This window comes from Python bivittatus, unplaced genomic scaffold (genome assembly GCF_059951505.1).
Source record: "Python bivittatus isolate LINGU-HERP-01145 unplaced genomic scaffold, Pbiv_v1 ctg000350_np1212, whole genome shotgun sequence".
NCBI classification, from domain to species: Eukaryota; Metazoa; Chordata; class Lepidosauria; order Squamata; family Pythonidae; genus Python; species Python bivittatus.
Genome location: NW_028277074.1, coordinates 32,432,322 through 32,447,381, shown reverse-complemented (window position 1 = coordinate 32,447,381; position 15,060 = coordinate 32,432,322). Strand labels below are relative to the sequence as shown.

The following is a 15,060-nucleotide window of genomic DNA, read 5'->3' as shown; positions in this document are numbered from 1 at the left end:
AGGTCCATCACTGATATCAATGATCTTTTATAGTTCATCTTCAAGAATCATTATGAAATCCTTCAACTTCATTTTTGCCATTTACAACTATGTTTTTACATTTTGCTGCTATACATAGAATGGATTGACTACAAAATAAAATTCCTCATATGCATTACGGCTGTAAAGACATCACTTCCAAGTTCCCAACTTGTTATGCTTTGAAATGGAAAATGGCATGAGTATCTGACAGTGCTAACTGTTGCTTTGGGAAATATGAGTGCACTAGTCCCTGGGTTAAGAACGTCCGGGTAACAGACGATCCATAGTTAAAAACGGAGCTTACTGTAGCAAAATTTGAGTTAAATACACAATGATTTGAGTTAAATACAAAATGGTTCAAGTTCATTACATATACTTGTAATGAAATACTACTTATGCAATATTATACAATAATACTGTTTCAGCTTACGTACAAATTTGACTTAAGGACAGACCTTGGAAATGGAACTCATTCTTAAACTGGGGACTACCTGTGTCTAGAATTTTGACTTCTCTTCTGTGTGTTCCTGTTGAAAGCGAAACTATCCATGCAAGCTTTCTTTCCCAGAGACTCTGTTTTGATTTACGTTCCTTTCCTTGTCTCCTGGTTATCTACTCAGACTTGAAAAAAATTGGTATTCGCACCTAGCAACTGTTTGTGAGTTTTAACCTGAAACAGGTCACGGGCAAAGAATTTTTTGAGGTAATAAACCTTGCTTACACTTCAAACTCAATGCGCTGGCTTCTTGCTAAAAGATTTTAACACTTCTCTAATTGGCACCTAGAGAAGGTTATGGAAAAGAGACCTATTACATTGTGCATGTGTTCTCCTTTAATAAATACCCCTACTTTACCAGAGCTGTGCAACAATAAGTATTTCCAATATTCCCAATTGCAGTCATGTGTGAACTAATGATCAAAGCAAGTGGAAAATGCTTTGAATGCATGTTCAAAAAGTAGTGATTGACTATAAGTGGACTCATAAAATTAAAGGACTTGAACATGATAGTTGTGGGAAACCTGAGATCAAGCAATCAAAGACTGTATATGTTAAAGCTAGCACTTTGAATTGTGCCTAGAAACCTATCAGAAGCCAATGCAAGGTTATAAAAATAGTATTATATGATTGTAAAGGCATTCACCTACCAGACACAGACCACTGCATTACCAACTGTGATGGAATGGTATGGCGAAGGCTGCACTCGGGGAGATAAGCATTTCCTTAGCCCCCAGAATGAGCGTGGAAAGGTGAAGAGGATGAGGCTGGCAGCACCTTAAGGAATTCGCAGTGTTTGCTTGCTGGCTTGGGAAGTTTAGATTCAGTCTGGCGAGATTCTGTCTTGTAGGTGGAAGCTAATAAATGCAATAGAACTGTAACTGTACTGTCTCGTGGAATTCTTTGGGCTGAACCTGACATCAATCTCACCAACTCAATGCATGTCTTGAAAACCTCCCTATGTAAAATGCATTAGAACAGTCCAGTTTCAAGATGACAAGGGCATGAGTTGCCATTCCTAAGGAATGAAGGATCCACTTCTGCCTCCCCTTGAGCATATATACAGAGGAAGAAGGTTCCAAAGGGACAAGAAAGATGATCCAGGTTTTGCTAGCTATGAGAGTTGGCCAGCTAAGTTTTAACTAGAGCCCTTGATTAACTCTTGGGAAATTTAGTTGCAACTCTATTTTAGAACAGGCATATTATCATTTTAGCAGAAGAAATACTGTTGCTGACAGGATGATAGTGTCTGAACTGTAAGGCAGTTACATCATAAAGCAATTTGCTATCCTCTGGTATCATTTTAAGGCAGATGCCAGGAAGAAGGAGATAACTACAGGTCTGTTCACATGCATTACCTGAATTCTGCTTTGTTAGATAGGCAACTAGAAATATAATTTTTTTCAAAGAAAGACATTGATGTCTTTTACCCTTGTAATGCTAAGAATAAAAGGAAAAAATGAAGGGTCCACAAGAAATACCATCCATGCTATATTCTGTCTGATCAATCCTGAGAACTTATGATAATGATCTTTTTGTCATTTATATAAAGAATAGGGTTTTTTTTTCAATTTTTTAGAAGATAAATCAGTTGATTTTAAAATTATATTGCTCTGAATTAATTTAAACACATAGCTTAATGTGTGTGGTAATAATTATGGCTATTTTTCTTACCCAAAACAATTCCAACTAGCAAGGGGATTTTTGCATTATTTTAATGACTGGGAGAATTTTACAATCTTAAATTATGACTTGAATTACAAAGAAGTTACACTGACTTCTTGAACTAATCATTTTTATGAAACATTTGGGTTAGTAAATTAGACTTCTGAAACATAAGTCTTTACCATTTATGCTGCAGTGGTAAAATAACATTTCCCTTATCACACAGTGTGTACTAGAAACAATATCCACACTTATCCATAGCTACTGCAATAAATTTCAAGCAGGTATTATAACAAACATTAACTTTTCTAACTGTTAATTTTTTTACTGAGCTTATCCTGAACATGCCTCTCAAACGCTATCAAGGTATAATGAATTTGCAAAATGTACACTGGAGGGAGACAGATACTTCAAAATTAATACATTAACAACAATTACCTCCAATGATGGTGGAGTCACTCCAGCATTGTACAACTCAGAGATTCCAGCACATTCTAAATGCTAAACTGTATTGAATATTGTTAAATCAATATTTAACCGTTTGGATTTATATGAGGTAACCCTAGAATGAAGAAATAATTTTAATTGTCTCCAATTTTTGTCTCTACTGCTGCCTTATTAAGATTATCACTGTGTCTAGTTCTGAACTTTCTGATTCTCAACAAGGGATTTGCTCCATTTTCTCCCTGATTCTTTTATCTGCAAATGCCAGGGGTTGAACTGCAACAATAAGAAATATAAAGGCCAAAATGAAAATTAAAAACACATTTAAAAAGACCAAACAACTGCTTTCATTTTTGAAATAAAGAAATCCCATATTAATATAAGCATCATATATTCTTTTTTACCTAATGCTGCAAAGCACTTAATATAGAACTTGGGGGGGGGGGAAGTCTCATCCATTAAAGCTAAGTTATATTACAGAAGAGTCTACAAACAATGCTACTGTAGTTGATTCGTGCAAATTAAGGAATGGAGCCATGCACACTATGGTAAAATGCTGATGCAGTAAAATACTGATGCAAAATAAGTAACAGATGGAGTAAAGCAGCCATCCTCTTCACATATGTTTAAAATGTCATTATTTTCCATCCAGAAAGATCAAAGACCCGACTGTAATCTGGTGCCTTTAAACAATACTGAACTGGAGGCACACATAGAGAAAAATTCACTACTGTCAAATGCTACTTAATTCAGTGATGTTTTGTAACAGAACACTGAAGAGTGTGATAGACTTACAACTTAATGTGAAAGGGCAGAAATCACAAGGTCAGCGTGAAAATCTCTCCCAACTCTAATAGGCTACAACTTGGAACATTGTGGTATACAGAACCTCTTTATAAATCAAGTTAATCACGTTAACTTGATCAAGTTAAACAAATTAATCAGTTAGAACATTAAATGTTTTTTCAAACACACCATCAGAACAACTTTCCAAGCTTTATCTGTTATAATAATATTTATATCTATTCTTTCAGATATATAGGTTTATTGTTCAAGTGTTTGTCACCTTTTGTCCAGTATATTAACTTTCTTTAACACAATGACAAACAACACTTGAATCCTTCTGCTTTGGCAAATCATGCAGAGTAAGGAGAAATTAGCATTGGCCTATATCATGGGAAAATACATATTAATTATTCAGTGCCCTCTTTAACAGGGCACTGATAAAGCTATCTGTGTGGACGCAGACAGCTTTTCCTATTGTAGTAACAAAGGACTATTGTACATGTATGATTTTATATTCCAGTATTGTACTTTACTTGATAACTTCACTATAATGTAATACGACAGTGGAATTTATGCATATGTCAGTTTTAAAAAATCAGATAAAAGGTTTCTCATTATTAGTCTCAAACTGTTTCTTATGATTTGGAACGGACCTTTTTCTTCCCAACATTTCTTCTTTTACCAAAAGCTTGAATGATAATTTGATAATTTAATCAGCATAAAAGATAAGTAGCTTTTCAAACATTTGAACACATGGCAGAGATGTAGTCTGAGTCTTAAGCTTCAAGCTGATTCATTGGATGAGGATTTTTTTCCTGGAATATATGTTACACTTGCACACTGTCTCAACTTCCTCATTTCTTCCCTTTTATGTTTATCATGCTTAAGCTATCCAATCCTCTTTTTACTCTAAGCAGATCTCACCATACTACATGGCCTTTCGTCCAGTTCAAAAGTAACGCTGAACCATATTTCCCCCTTCCCATATTCTAGTGAGCTTCTATTCCTCCAATTCTTGGCTTGTCATTATATACAAACTCTAGTTTGCTAAATGAGACAAATAATTCAGGTTGATTTATTCAGCAATTAACTAAATTAAGTTTGTTTCAGAGTTCATTCCCAATTCATTTATAATGACAAAAACTTTTTAATTTGTTTAGCATAGGTGCTTACTGTTTTATAACCTATTTCAGTTCATTTTTATTTGGAAGTTGCTTGAGAAGATTCTTATTTTTAAAGGCACCATATAAAACCTTTTTAAAAAATACATGAATAGAATGCTTCATTTTAACTCTTCTCATTTTTTCTCCTGTTGTTTCCTGGTAAATGGAAGTGTGAAAAAGTATCCCATCCCTCTCTACTCCACTTCACATCACAGACAGGTCTTTCTCTCGTTCTGCTTCACAGATGTTTGGTATAAGTTTAAATTCCAAGATGCAGCACTTGGCAAAATAAGTTGTGTTTTCATGGAGCAGCTATAAGATTCGAATGGTCAATAGCATGTTGAATAATGATGAAGTTAGAGTAGTAGACTGAACTATCTATCAATTTTTTTAAAAAAAAAATTGTTTCTTAGCAACTCTAGTAAATCAATCTGAACAATATTTTGGTTCTTCCCATCAGGCTTTTTAATACTTAAGAATATCTAAGAAAATGATAAATTGTTATCTCATGAATACATTCAAAGCTGCTACACATGGAGATAAATTCTGGTTTATCTAGCCTACTACTAACTGCTTCAATTAGTAATGCTTGTCCAAGGTTTCAAGCAAAGGTTTTTCCCAGATCCTTTAAATAATCCTTAGAGAACTGAGCTCCAACCACATATTCTACGGTTGACCTACAACTCCTACAATCATTCCAATGCGCATGCTTGTAGCTGAAAACAAATTGCTGAGCACTATATTTCTTTGGGTGATTCGCAATACTGCAAATCATTTTTGCCCATTTATGTAGATTTTGTTGTGGACCACAAGCAAATTGAACTGACTTCATCTCACAGACAACTATGGAAGTAGCCAAGACTTGAATGCACAATGGGTGGACATTCTTTCGCTGGCAGATGAAAACAGACACATTCAAAGAGCAGCCTTAGCTCAGCATTCTCTTTTTTCCGTTCATTAACTCACTGTTATAGCGTCTGCAGCTCTCAATCTTTGTCGGTCCCACTTTATACAGAACTGACCCTTCAAAGGCAGACTTTCCTGACAGCAGAATGAAAGAAAAAGAGAGCAAAACAAAAAGAAAGGATAGGAAAATTGAAGTAATACCAAAAGTACGGAGAGGAATAATTTTTAATTTTGCTGCATTAAAGTTTCATTAGTAAAAGAACAAGAGTATAAGTAAGCTGTAGTTTCACTGTTTGCATTTCTGAGAGAAAAAAGCCAAAACTTTGTACAGATTATGCCATTCAACAATGTGAACAGTATATTCTTTCTGATTATTTCTAATGGTCAATAAAGAGCAGAAATACAATTCCTGTGCAAGCTGGTGTAGCATTGGAATGTATTTGTTTCCCTTCTGCTCATAACACATAACAATCCCGAGTATATTAAATTGTGTCTATCAATCAAGAAAGCAGAACCAACTTTCCCACTCTCTGTAACTCCTATATCATCCTCCCCTAATCTGTTTCCAGAGGATTGAGGAGCTTCTCCAGAGAGAGGTTATTGCTAAGAAAAAAAAGAAAAAGAAAAAGAAAAAAATGTTTCACTGTATGGGAGAAAGTCTGTGTGATGCTTAACCTTACCGCCCCCCTCTTTTAAAGCATCCTAATACATTTGCTGCTAACCTTTAATTCTATAACCATAGCAGAACACATTTTAAGCCAGATTACGTTCAGTAGCATCACAAGCTTAGGAATTCATCAAAATGTGTTGCTAAACAAATGTCTATTCAAAAAGCAATGTAAAGATAGAATTACTGGTTTTGAGATGTCATTGTATTTTCCTTATGTCAAAAATACTTTAAATGGGTATAACAATTACTGAAAAGTACAATTCAGGTTTTGTGGGCTTCTGCATAAAAGACTTACAATGCTTGCAAAAACTGCTTTCATTTCATCTAGAATCCTTGAGACTATTCATGAAGCCATCTTTTCAAGTACTGGTAACATAGTACAAATGATAAAAACATTTTGAGCCAAGGCTCTGCTTGTTAATTTTTAAGCTACACAGAGGATATCTGTAACATCCTGATCTGTCCTATACTGGTGCCACTTGTTCATCTGAATTTACTAGGTATATATCTCCTGACAAAGTCAAGAATTAGTGGACCGCAGTGAATAAGACTATAGCAACTATTATAAATCAGGAAGAGCCATGTTTCAATTCTACCCTTTGCCATAAACTTCCCTGGTAACTAATGGCAAATCCACCTTCACCTGATGCCATATATTTACAAGGAGTACATCCAGTGAATGACATGAAGCATTTTAGTTATTATAATGGGGGAGATGGAAGCAAAAGAGCAAAAATGGAAGCAAAAGAAAGCTCATAAATATGTTTTCATTTGAGTTATAAACTAAAAACAATTGTATTTTAAAACAAAGCAATGATTATGATTCTCATGCAATATTCTGTACTGTAATGTATACTATATCTCATAATATTTCAAAGCAAGTAGTTTGTAAGCATGCAAATTCTTTAAAAAAATGCTGGACAAATTAAACTAAAAATCCAAAAGTGCAATCTGAATAGCACTGGCAATGTAATTCTCTGCAAAAACAAGTTCCATTTAATCTTGGGCCTTAATACATTAGGAAAAATAGGCTCAACCATCCTTTCATTCTTTTCCATCAAATAGAAATATAAGGTGGGGTGTACCATGGAAGATATGTGAATGTCAAAGTTGACAAAGCAACTTTACACAGTTATTTATCATTGCCCAGAGACATTAATCTTTACAGCAAAGGAAAACTTTTGGCCTTCCCAGTACAGGATATCCAAGGGATACTGGGAATTATAATTCATCAGCACCTGGAGGGCCACAAATCCCTCACTTCTGCTTTGTAATACAAATGAGTCATACTTACATATTAAATGTATGTGGGTTTTTTAATCACAGGTATACTAAGCAATGGTGCACTAAGTAATTTTATATGCTAAGCTTAATGATTCATTGCATGCAAAGAAGTGACTTAAAAGCACAGGATATTTGTAAAGTAATAAAAGCAGCGTCTGTAGCTATGTCCAACAGTACGTACTATTAAAAAAAAAATCAAGAATACAAGAGCATCTGCCACCCTAAATAATCAGTTGTCTCTTGGCTTAGCTTGTTTGCCACTGCCTCACTACTGACCACTTTCTGCAGGGAGGTGGGACCTATTCGAACGGTCCGCCCCCGGCAACTGATGGACCCGTATGGGTTCCAAAGGGAGCTGGGGGTTGTTCCTGAGGCCTTGCTGCACGGTCCAGCGGAGGCTCTGGCCGCAGCCTGGAACAAGGAGGCGGCTGGGGCCTTGGACAGGATCGCGCCTGTGCGTCCTCTCTTGGCCCATCACCCCTGGCGCTCCCCATGGTTCACGGAGGAGCTGAGGGAGTTGAAAAGGGCTAAGAGATGTCTAGAGCGCCACTGGTGGAAAACGCGGGATGAATCAGACTGAACACGGGTTAGAGCTGCTGTTAAGGCCTACCTAGTGGCGGTAAGGGTGGCGAAACATCAGCATTTCTCTGCGCTTATTGCATCCTCAGAGTGTCGCCCTGCAGCCCTGTTTAGGGTCACCCGGGCCTTCCTGGGAAAAGGGGGGGCGGAGGACTACTTGCAGGGTCGTGGAGAGGAATTTGCTGAACACCTGATGGATAAAATCACTCAGATCCGTTCTCAGTTGGAAGCCAAGCATGGAGGAGGTCCAGTGGAGTTGCCCGGGGAGCGTTCTTGCCCAGTTATCTGGGAATGGTTTGATCCTGTTGTCCCTGAGGAAGTGGACAGGGTCCTTGGGGCTGTCAGTGTGACCACTTGTGGTTTAGATCCTTGTCCCTCCTGGTTAGTTAAAGCTACCAAGGAGGTGACTTTAGGGTGGGTTCTGGCGGTTGCTAATTCATCCTTGCAGGAGGGGGTGTTTCCGAAGCCTTTTAAAGAGGCTTTGATCCCCCCACTCCTCAAGAAACCATTGCTAGACCCCACCCTCCTGGACAATTTTCGTCCAGTCTCCCACCTTCCCTTTTTAGGAAAGGTGGTAGAAAAGGTGGTCACGTGGCAGCTTCTGAGGATACTGGAGGAAACGGATTATCTGGACCCCTATCAGTCAGGATTCAGGCCCGGTTATGGGACAGAAACAGCATTGGTCGCACTTTTAGATGATCTCTGGCGAGAGCGGGATGGGGGTAGTGCATCCATCCTTGTTCTTCTTGACCTCTCGGCGGCTTTCGATACCATCGGCCATGGTATCCTTTTGGGTCGGCTGCAGGAGTTGGGGCTGGGTGGCACAATGTTGCGCTGGTTCAGCTCCTTTCTCCAAGGCCGAACCCAATCGGTGTTGATAGGGAGCGAGAGGTCTGGCCCCCGGCCCCTACTTTGTGGGGTGCCACAGGGGTCAGTACTTTCACCGCTCCTATTTAATATCTACATGAAACCGCTGGGTAAGATCATCCAGCACCATGGGGTGAGGTATCATCAGTATGCGGATGATACCCAAATATATATCTCCATCCCAGGTGCCTTAAGTGACGCTGTGACTGCCCTCTCGCGGTGCCTGGAGGCTGTGGGGGCCTGGATGGGGGACAACAGGCTTCAGCTGAACCCTGGTAAGACGGAGTGGCTGTGGATACGGGGAGCCTCAGGATCTAGGAGCTTGTCATCTTTGGTTCTTGACGGGGTTGCACTACCCCAGACAGATCCGGTGCGTAATCTGGGGGTTCTCCTGGACTCACGACTCCTGCTCGAAGAGCAGGTGGCAGTCGTGGCTAGGAGGGCCTTTGCACGACTTCGTGTTGTGTGGCAGTTACGCCCCTTCCTGGATCAGGAGGGCCTCCGCACGGTCACTCATGCCCTGGTCACCTCCGGGTTGGACTACTGTAATGCGCTCTACGTGGGGCTACCCTTGAAGAGTATCCGGAAGCTACAGCTGGTACAGAATGCAGCGGCACAGACAGTTCTTAATGCCCCTAGGAGGGCACGTATAACACCTCTGTTGCGTGAGCTGCATTGGTTGCCAGTTTGTTTCCGGGTCCAATTCAAGGTGTTGGTCATCACCTTTAAAGCCCTTCAGGGCATGGGACCAGGTTATCTGAGGAACCGCCTCGCCCCGGTCATCTCAGCCCGCCCCACTCGGTCCAGCAGAAGGGGCAGGTTGCAGACCCCACCTATCAAGGAATTTCGATTGGTGGGGTCTAAGCAGAGAGCCTTTTCTGCTGTAGCACTTGCCCTATGGAACATCTTGCCGCCTGAGGTGTGGTGTGCCCCCTCCCTCATGGCCTTCAGGAAAGAGATCAAATCCTGGCTCTGCCAGAAGGCTTGGGGGGCCAGAGGGGGACCCGCACCTATGGAGATGGCTGATGGGGTGAGGGGTTGTCTCCCCCCCAGCATCTTACAGGTTTTTTAGGGCCAAATTATAGGAGGTTTTAGGCCATTTTTATATATGTTTTTAACTATTTATAGATTATGTCTATGTTTGGAGAGTTCTGTGTTTTTTCTTTTTTATTATTGTGAGCTGCCCAGAGTCACCCATTGGGGGAGATGGCTGGCATACAAATTTGAAAATAAATAAAAATAAATAAATAAAAATAAATAAATAAATGATTGTGCAGGCCATTCCTTGGGTTTACTGACCAAGACCTGAGCTCCAGTAACAGCAGCACCACTGACAGAAAAGACAAAGAGATGCTAAGAATCAAGCAAAAGAAAAAAGTAAAGCTGTTGCAAATGTAATGTTATCCTTTTAACTATAATCCCAGTGGATGACATTAGAGGATAGGAGCATCACTTTATCAAGGATAGTTCAACTGAATTTCTGAATTAGCATTTCAGAACTTCCAGTGGTAAAATATAATGCCAAGTTATGGTTAAGGAAAATGAGCAAAAAGGTCATTCAATCAGAAAAAGAGCAGCTAGGGAGGTTAAAACTCTGAGGCTCGCTAAATTTACTATTAATTCTGTTCTACCTGATACAGTTCACTGCACAACTTCTACAGATTTGTTAGATTTTGTTCATTAGAAAAGAGGGAAAAAAATGCCACTGTACAATAAAAGAATCCAACCAAAGCTTAAATGAAATGAATGCTTATATGCTTACTCGGTTTTATCAGGTGCTCTTCATGGGCAGTTCTAGCATCATCAGAATCCGAAAGCTCCTTTATGAAATTAGAAGGAAACATGCCAGTCTTCCCATTTAGCACTCCTTCCCACCAACCTTCTTCTACCTGTGCCATGGAAGAAAACAGACATAGTGGGTTCCCAATTTAAATCTACAGTGACAACAATAATTTTAGTATTGTGACATACAAACCTCTGGCTGATAAATATCATGGACAATCAAGTCCTTTTCTATCACTTGCAAGATTTTGCAGAACGTGGTGCCTCTCTGTGATATCCATTCATTTGAAAACACTGTCATTGTATAGAAATATCTCTCTCTACACATCAAGTTTACAAGCAGCTGTTTCTCGATGCTATTTTGGACTTGAGAGGAGTAAGAGACTGAAATTTAAACTAGACAACACAAAACGTATAGGCCTTTGGAATACCACAATTATGGGCTATACAGTATATGATATCACACTCCTTCTAAAAACAATAACCAATTTTACACCAGCCCAAGATTTCATGAAAAAGGCAAAAGCTGTCTCAGTCACTAAGAGTGTTTGCATTCATTCATTCATTCATTCATTCATTCATTCACTCACTCACTCACTCACTCACTCACTCACTCACTCACTCACTCACTCACTCACTCATTCCATTTATATAGCCACCCATCTCACACAAAGTGACTCTGGGCAGCATACAACAATTAAAATAAAATAACAAGTGAATAAAAACAGGCATTATAAAAAGATAAAAGATTATTATTAGAATAAAAACATTATCACATATTTTTAAAAATAGATTTTAAAATATACAAACCCCACAAGGAGAGCAGAATATCAATTACAGTGGAGCCATCTAAGAATGTCTTTCCCAAAGACCCCCAGGCCTGATGACATAACCAGGTCTTGAGGGACTTCCTAAACGATAGCAGGGAAGGAGCAAGCCTAACTTCAGGATGAAGAATGTTCCACAAGGAGGGAGCCACGGCAGAGAAGTGCCACCAACCCCCAATCCCATAAGCTGATCCAGAAGGATACCATGGTTAATGGTATCGAAAGCCACCGAGAGATCAAGTAGGGCAAGGATGGATGCATATCCTCTATACTGCCCATGCCAGAGATAATCCAGAAGTGTGACCAATGCTGTTTCTATCCCATACCCAGGTCTGAATCCGGACTGAAAAGGATCCAGATAATCCACTTCATCCAAGGCCCTCTGAATCTGTTGCGCAACCACCTTCTCAACCACCTTACCCAAAGGTTATACACCTTCCTTTCTTTCCAGATCTGTTATCCATACATTGATAGCTTTCCATTTTGATTATAGTGATGCACTCAACATAGCACAATTGCAAAAGAAGAGTCAGAACCCTGAAGCATTGCAGACTTTAATACTACGTATTTTAACTAAGATATGACATAGGGAAGATATTGTTCCTAATGTTCTGGAATATATAGTCTTGTTTCCAGACTGAATTCCAAGTGCTAATAATTATTTTTAATGCATTGAACAATGAGGGATGAGTAAAAGACTTCATTTAACAAAGTGATAAAAACTGTTCTTCTGGTAATTTAATTATTTGTGATGCATTGTTAGTTTTTTATTTTAATGATTCATAACTACTAAAATTACTACTCATTTTTCCCCTGAATAATTGTATTAAAAGAATTCAAAGTGGATAGTTTTCAGTGGATAGAATATAATAACTTATAAGAAGTGGGCTTGGATTATAAGAATTAAAGTTCTTAGCTGTACTGTAAACTAGTTACATTCTTCAGATTTAAAATGACAGCAATAACTACTTACCTATAGGTTAGTTTTAAGAATTTACATTATAAAGCAGTTTCAGTTATGAAGTATTATATAAAAGGGTAACAACTGTATCACAAATATTTTTATCATAATATTCTAGTTATGATCTCCAATTAAACTGAATTGCTTCTAAGCAAGAATGACAGTTTAATCAACATTTCAACAGAAAGAGTAAAACCGAGTACTGTTTTATTACATTATTGTTTACAATAACATGAATAAAGTTTGTGTTTATATCAACATCCTAAACTGGACTCACTGAAAGCAGCAGGATACAAGACCTATTTCTACTGAAAGACACTGAGTGATTCATTTCCAGTGTAACACTTAAACAAATGTGTCACAATGATGAAGTTCCTCCTCTGCACATTTATGGAATGGCAGAATCCTGCTAGGAGATTATAGTGCCTAAAGACCAAAAGCCTTTGGGTTATATTGTGACAGCAAGGAATGACTCATTCTCTCAGTCAGCTAAAGGTATCTTCAACATTTAGTAAGTTCTATCGACCAGGTACTGTCCATCTACAGAAAGCTGATAGAGTTTCAATATGTGAAAGAATACTGTATAACTTAAGTCTACCAAGCAAAAACAAAACAGAAGCAAACTGGGAATATCATAGTTTGTTTATTTTTTTATAAATTTTTGGAAATAATAATAATAAGAAACTTTTAAGCACAGAATATGTCTTACTATGAAGAATATTAGAATAGGATTAAACAACTTAATGTTTAATAAGAGAGAGGTTGAAATCTATACACTCGTCCTCTACTGAACATATAGGCTGAATAATACAGAACAATATATTTGGAAAAACACTAATTAAAACGTATGCTTTAATACTTATACTTAGCAGTAGGACTATTATATGTATTTAAAGAACACTCATTAATCCATCAACAGTAGATTCAGGTAATCATCCAAGGATTATAAATCTGGTTTATTCTACTAGTATTTAATTAACATTAAAACAGAAACATTTGAGTAACATGCAATTCTGCTTGAATGTGAGCCAGAATACATGTGCCAAAGTTAGTGTGCAATAAGTGGAATATTTCACCATGGGGGGCATTTACAGCTTCATAAATTATATGGCCAGTATAACCATCCACCCTGTAGATCAGGCACCAGTCTTGGCTTTATCACTGATTTATTTCCTATGTTTAGTGTAGCAATGCATCATGCTGGTTCTGCCTGTATACAATAGCAAGAACACTACTCTCAAGCCTCTTATTTCGATCTGGACTCATTCATCTTTTTTACTCACTTTTTTTAAACTTTACAGACTGTGTGCTATTGCTTTTAAATCCCCTGCTCTAGCATTACTTCCACTCCACTATCCAGTACAAATACTTTGCCTTTATCTGCAAATCCTCCCTTAGTCTTGACTACATTAACTCTATAACAGCTCTAATTTTTTCTCCTTTATCTTTAATACAGCCAAGCTATCTTTTTTTTGTTTTAATTCCTTGGATCATTCCCTTGCTGGTCTATATAACTATCACCCTGCTCAGGTAAAACTGTCTCATCTTCCATAGTATTCCTCAAAGCCCATCTTTACATCATGACTTCAGCTTCTCTGTTTAAGTTCTCATGTCATATAACAACTAACCCTCATTCAAGGCAAATTTTGAACCACAGTTCAATTATTATTTTTAGAAATTACTTCAAATGCTAAACTCTTCAGATTGGTACCTTCTTGTTTGTTACTACATAATGCTAATAATAAATAAATATATAAAAAAATATAAGGAGCCTAGGTAATAGTTGGACTATTGCAATGCGCTCTACATGGGGTTACCACTGAAGAACAGAAGCTACAGCTGATCCAGAATGCAGTGGAACAGAGAGTGGTGAGCATGCCTCAGTATGCCTATGTGTCCCCACTGCTTCATGAACTGCACTGGTTGCCATTGAGCTTCCTGGTGCAATTCAAGGTGTTGCTTATCACCTATAAAGCCCTTCATGGCATAGGGCCTGGTTATCGGAGGGATTGCCCATCTTCCATTGTTTCTACCCATACAGTAGTATTGAGCAGAGTCGGTATGCTACAGATCTTGTCTATCCAAAAATGCCATGTAGCAGGACCCATGAAGCATACTTTCTCTTTCATGGCATCTACCCTCTGGAATAGCATTTCCCCAGAAATCTGTGTGGCTCACACCCTAACGGTTTTCCAGAAGTCCTTAAAAATGTTGGCTCTTCCCCCAGGCTCTTGAACAGGGTGGTGGTCATACTCCTGTCAGGTATATTTACTGAGGTGTTTGGAATTTGTGTCAGGACATGCATGCTCTTCTTGTTTACCACTGTTTTCATCCTTCATAATGTATGCCACCCATAATCATTCTGGAGTTGGGTGACCTTAAATATAATAAAGAAACAAATAATGTTTTCTTCCTCTTCAATCAGCCAAGCTACGTACACCATGTAGAATAAGCAACCTCCAAGAAAAGAGATGACTCATAGATTATGGGAAATGTGCATAGATTTCCCATTTACCTAGCATTTCTTTCTACACCAATGTAGGCAATAGAAATAATGAGTCTCTTCTGCTTTATATGGATGCTATGCACCTTCTCACTGAATTTATTTA

The 15,060-nt window shown here is 38.3% G+C and overlaps 1 protein-coding gene across 3 annotated transcripts in view; it reads right to left on the bottom strand.

Annotated features, from left to right (window-relative positions):
- The window catches only part of SH3KBP1 (SH3 domain containing kinase binding protein 1), a 136,154-nt gene that overhangs the window by 65,428 nt on the left and 55,666 nt on the right, over nucleotides 1–15,060 (bottom strand). For 2 of the 3 annotated variants that reach the window (XM_088144857.1, XM_088144859.1), the window contains exons 5-6: nucleotides 10,644–10,770; nucleotides 5,542–5,616 (exon numbers count right to left, since the gene is read on the bottom strand). In XM_088144857.1, coding sequence (XP_088000983.1) covers nucleotides 5,542–5,616; nucleotides 10,644–10,770 — 202 coding nt within the window. The remainder of the gene's footprint in view (nucleotides 1–5,541; nucleotides 5,617–10,643; nucleotides 10,771–15,060) is intronic. The other variant, XM_088144858.1, reaches the window with a different exon arrangement.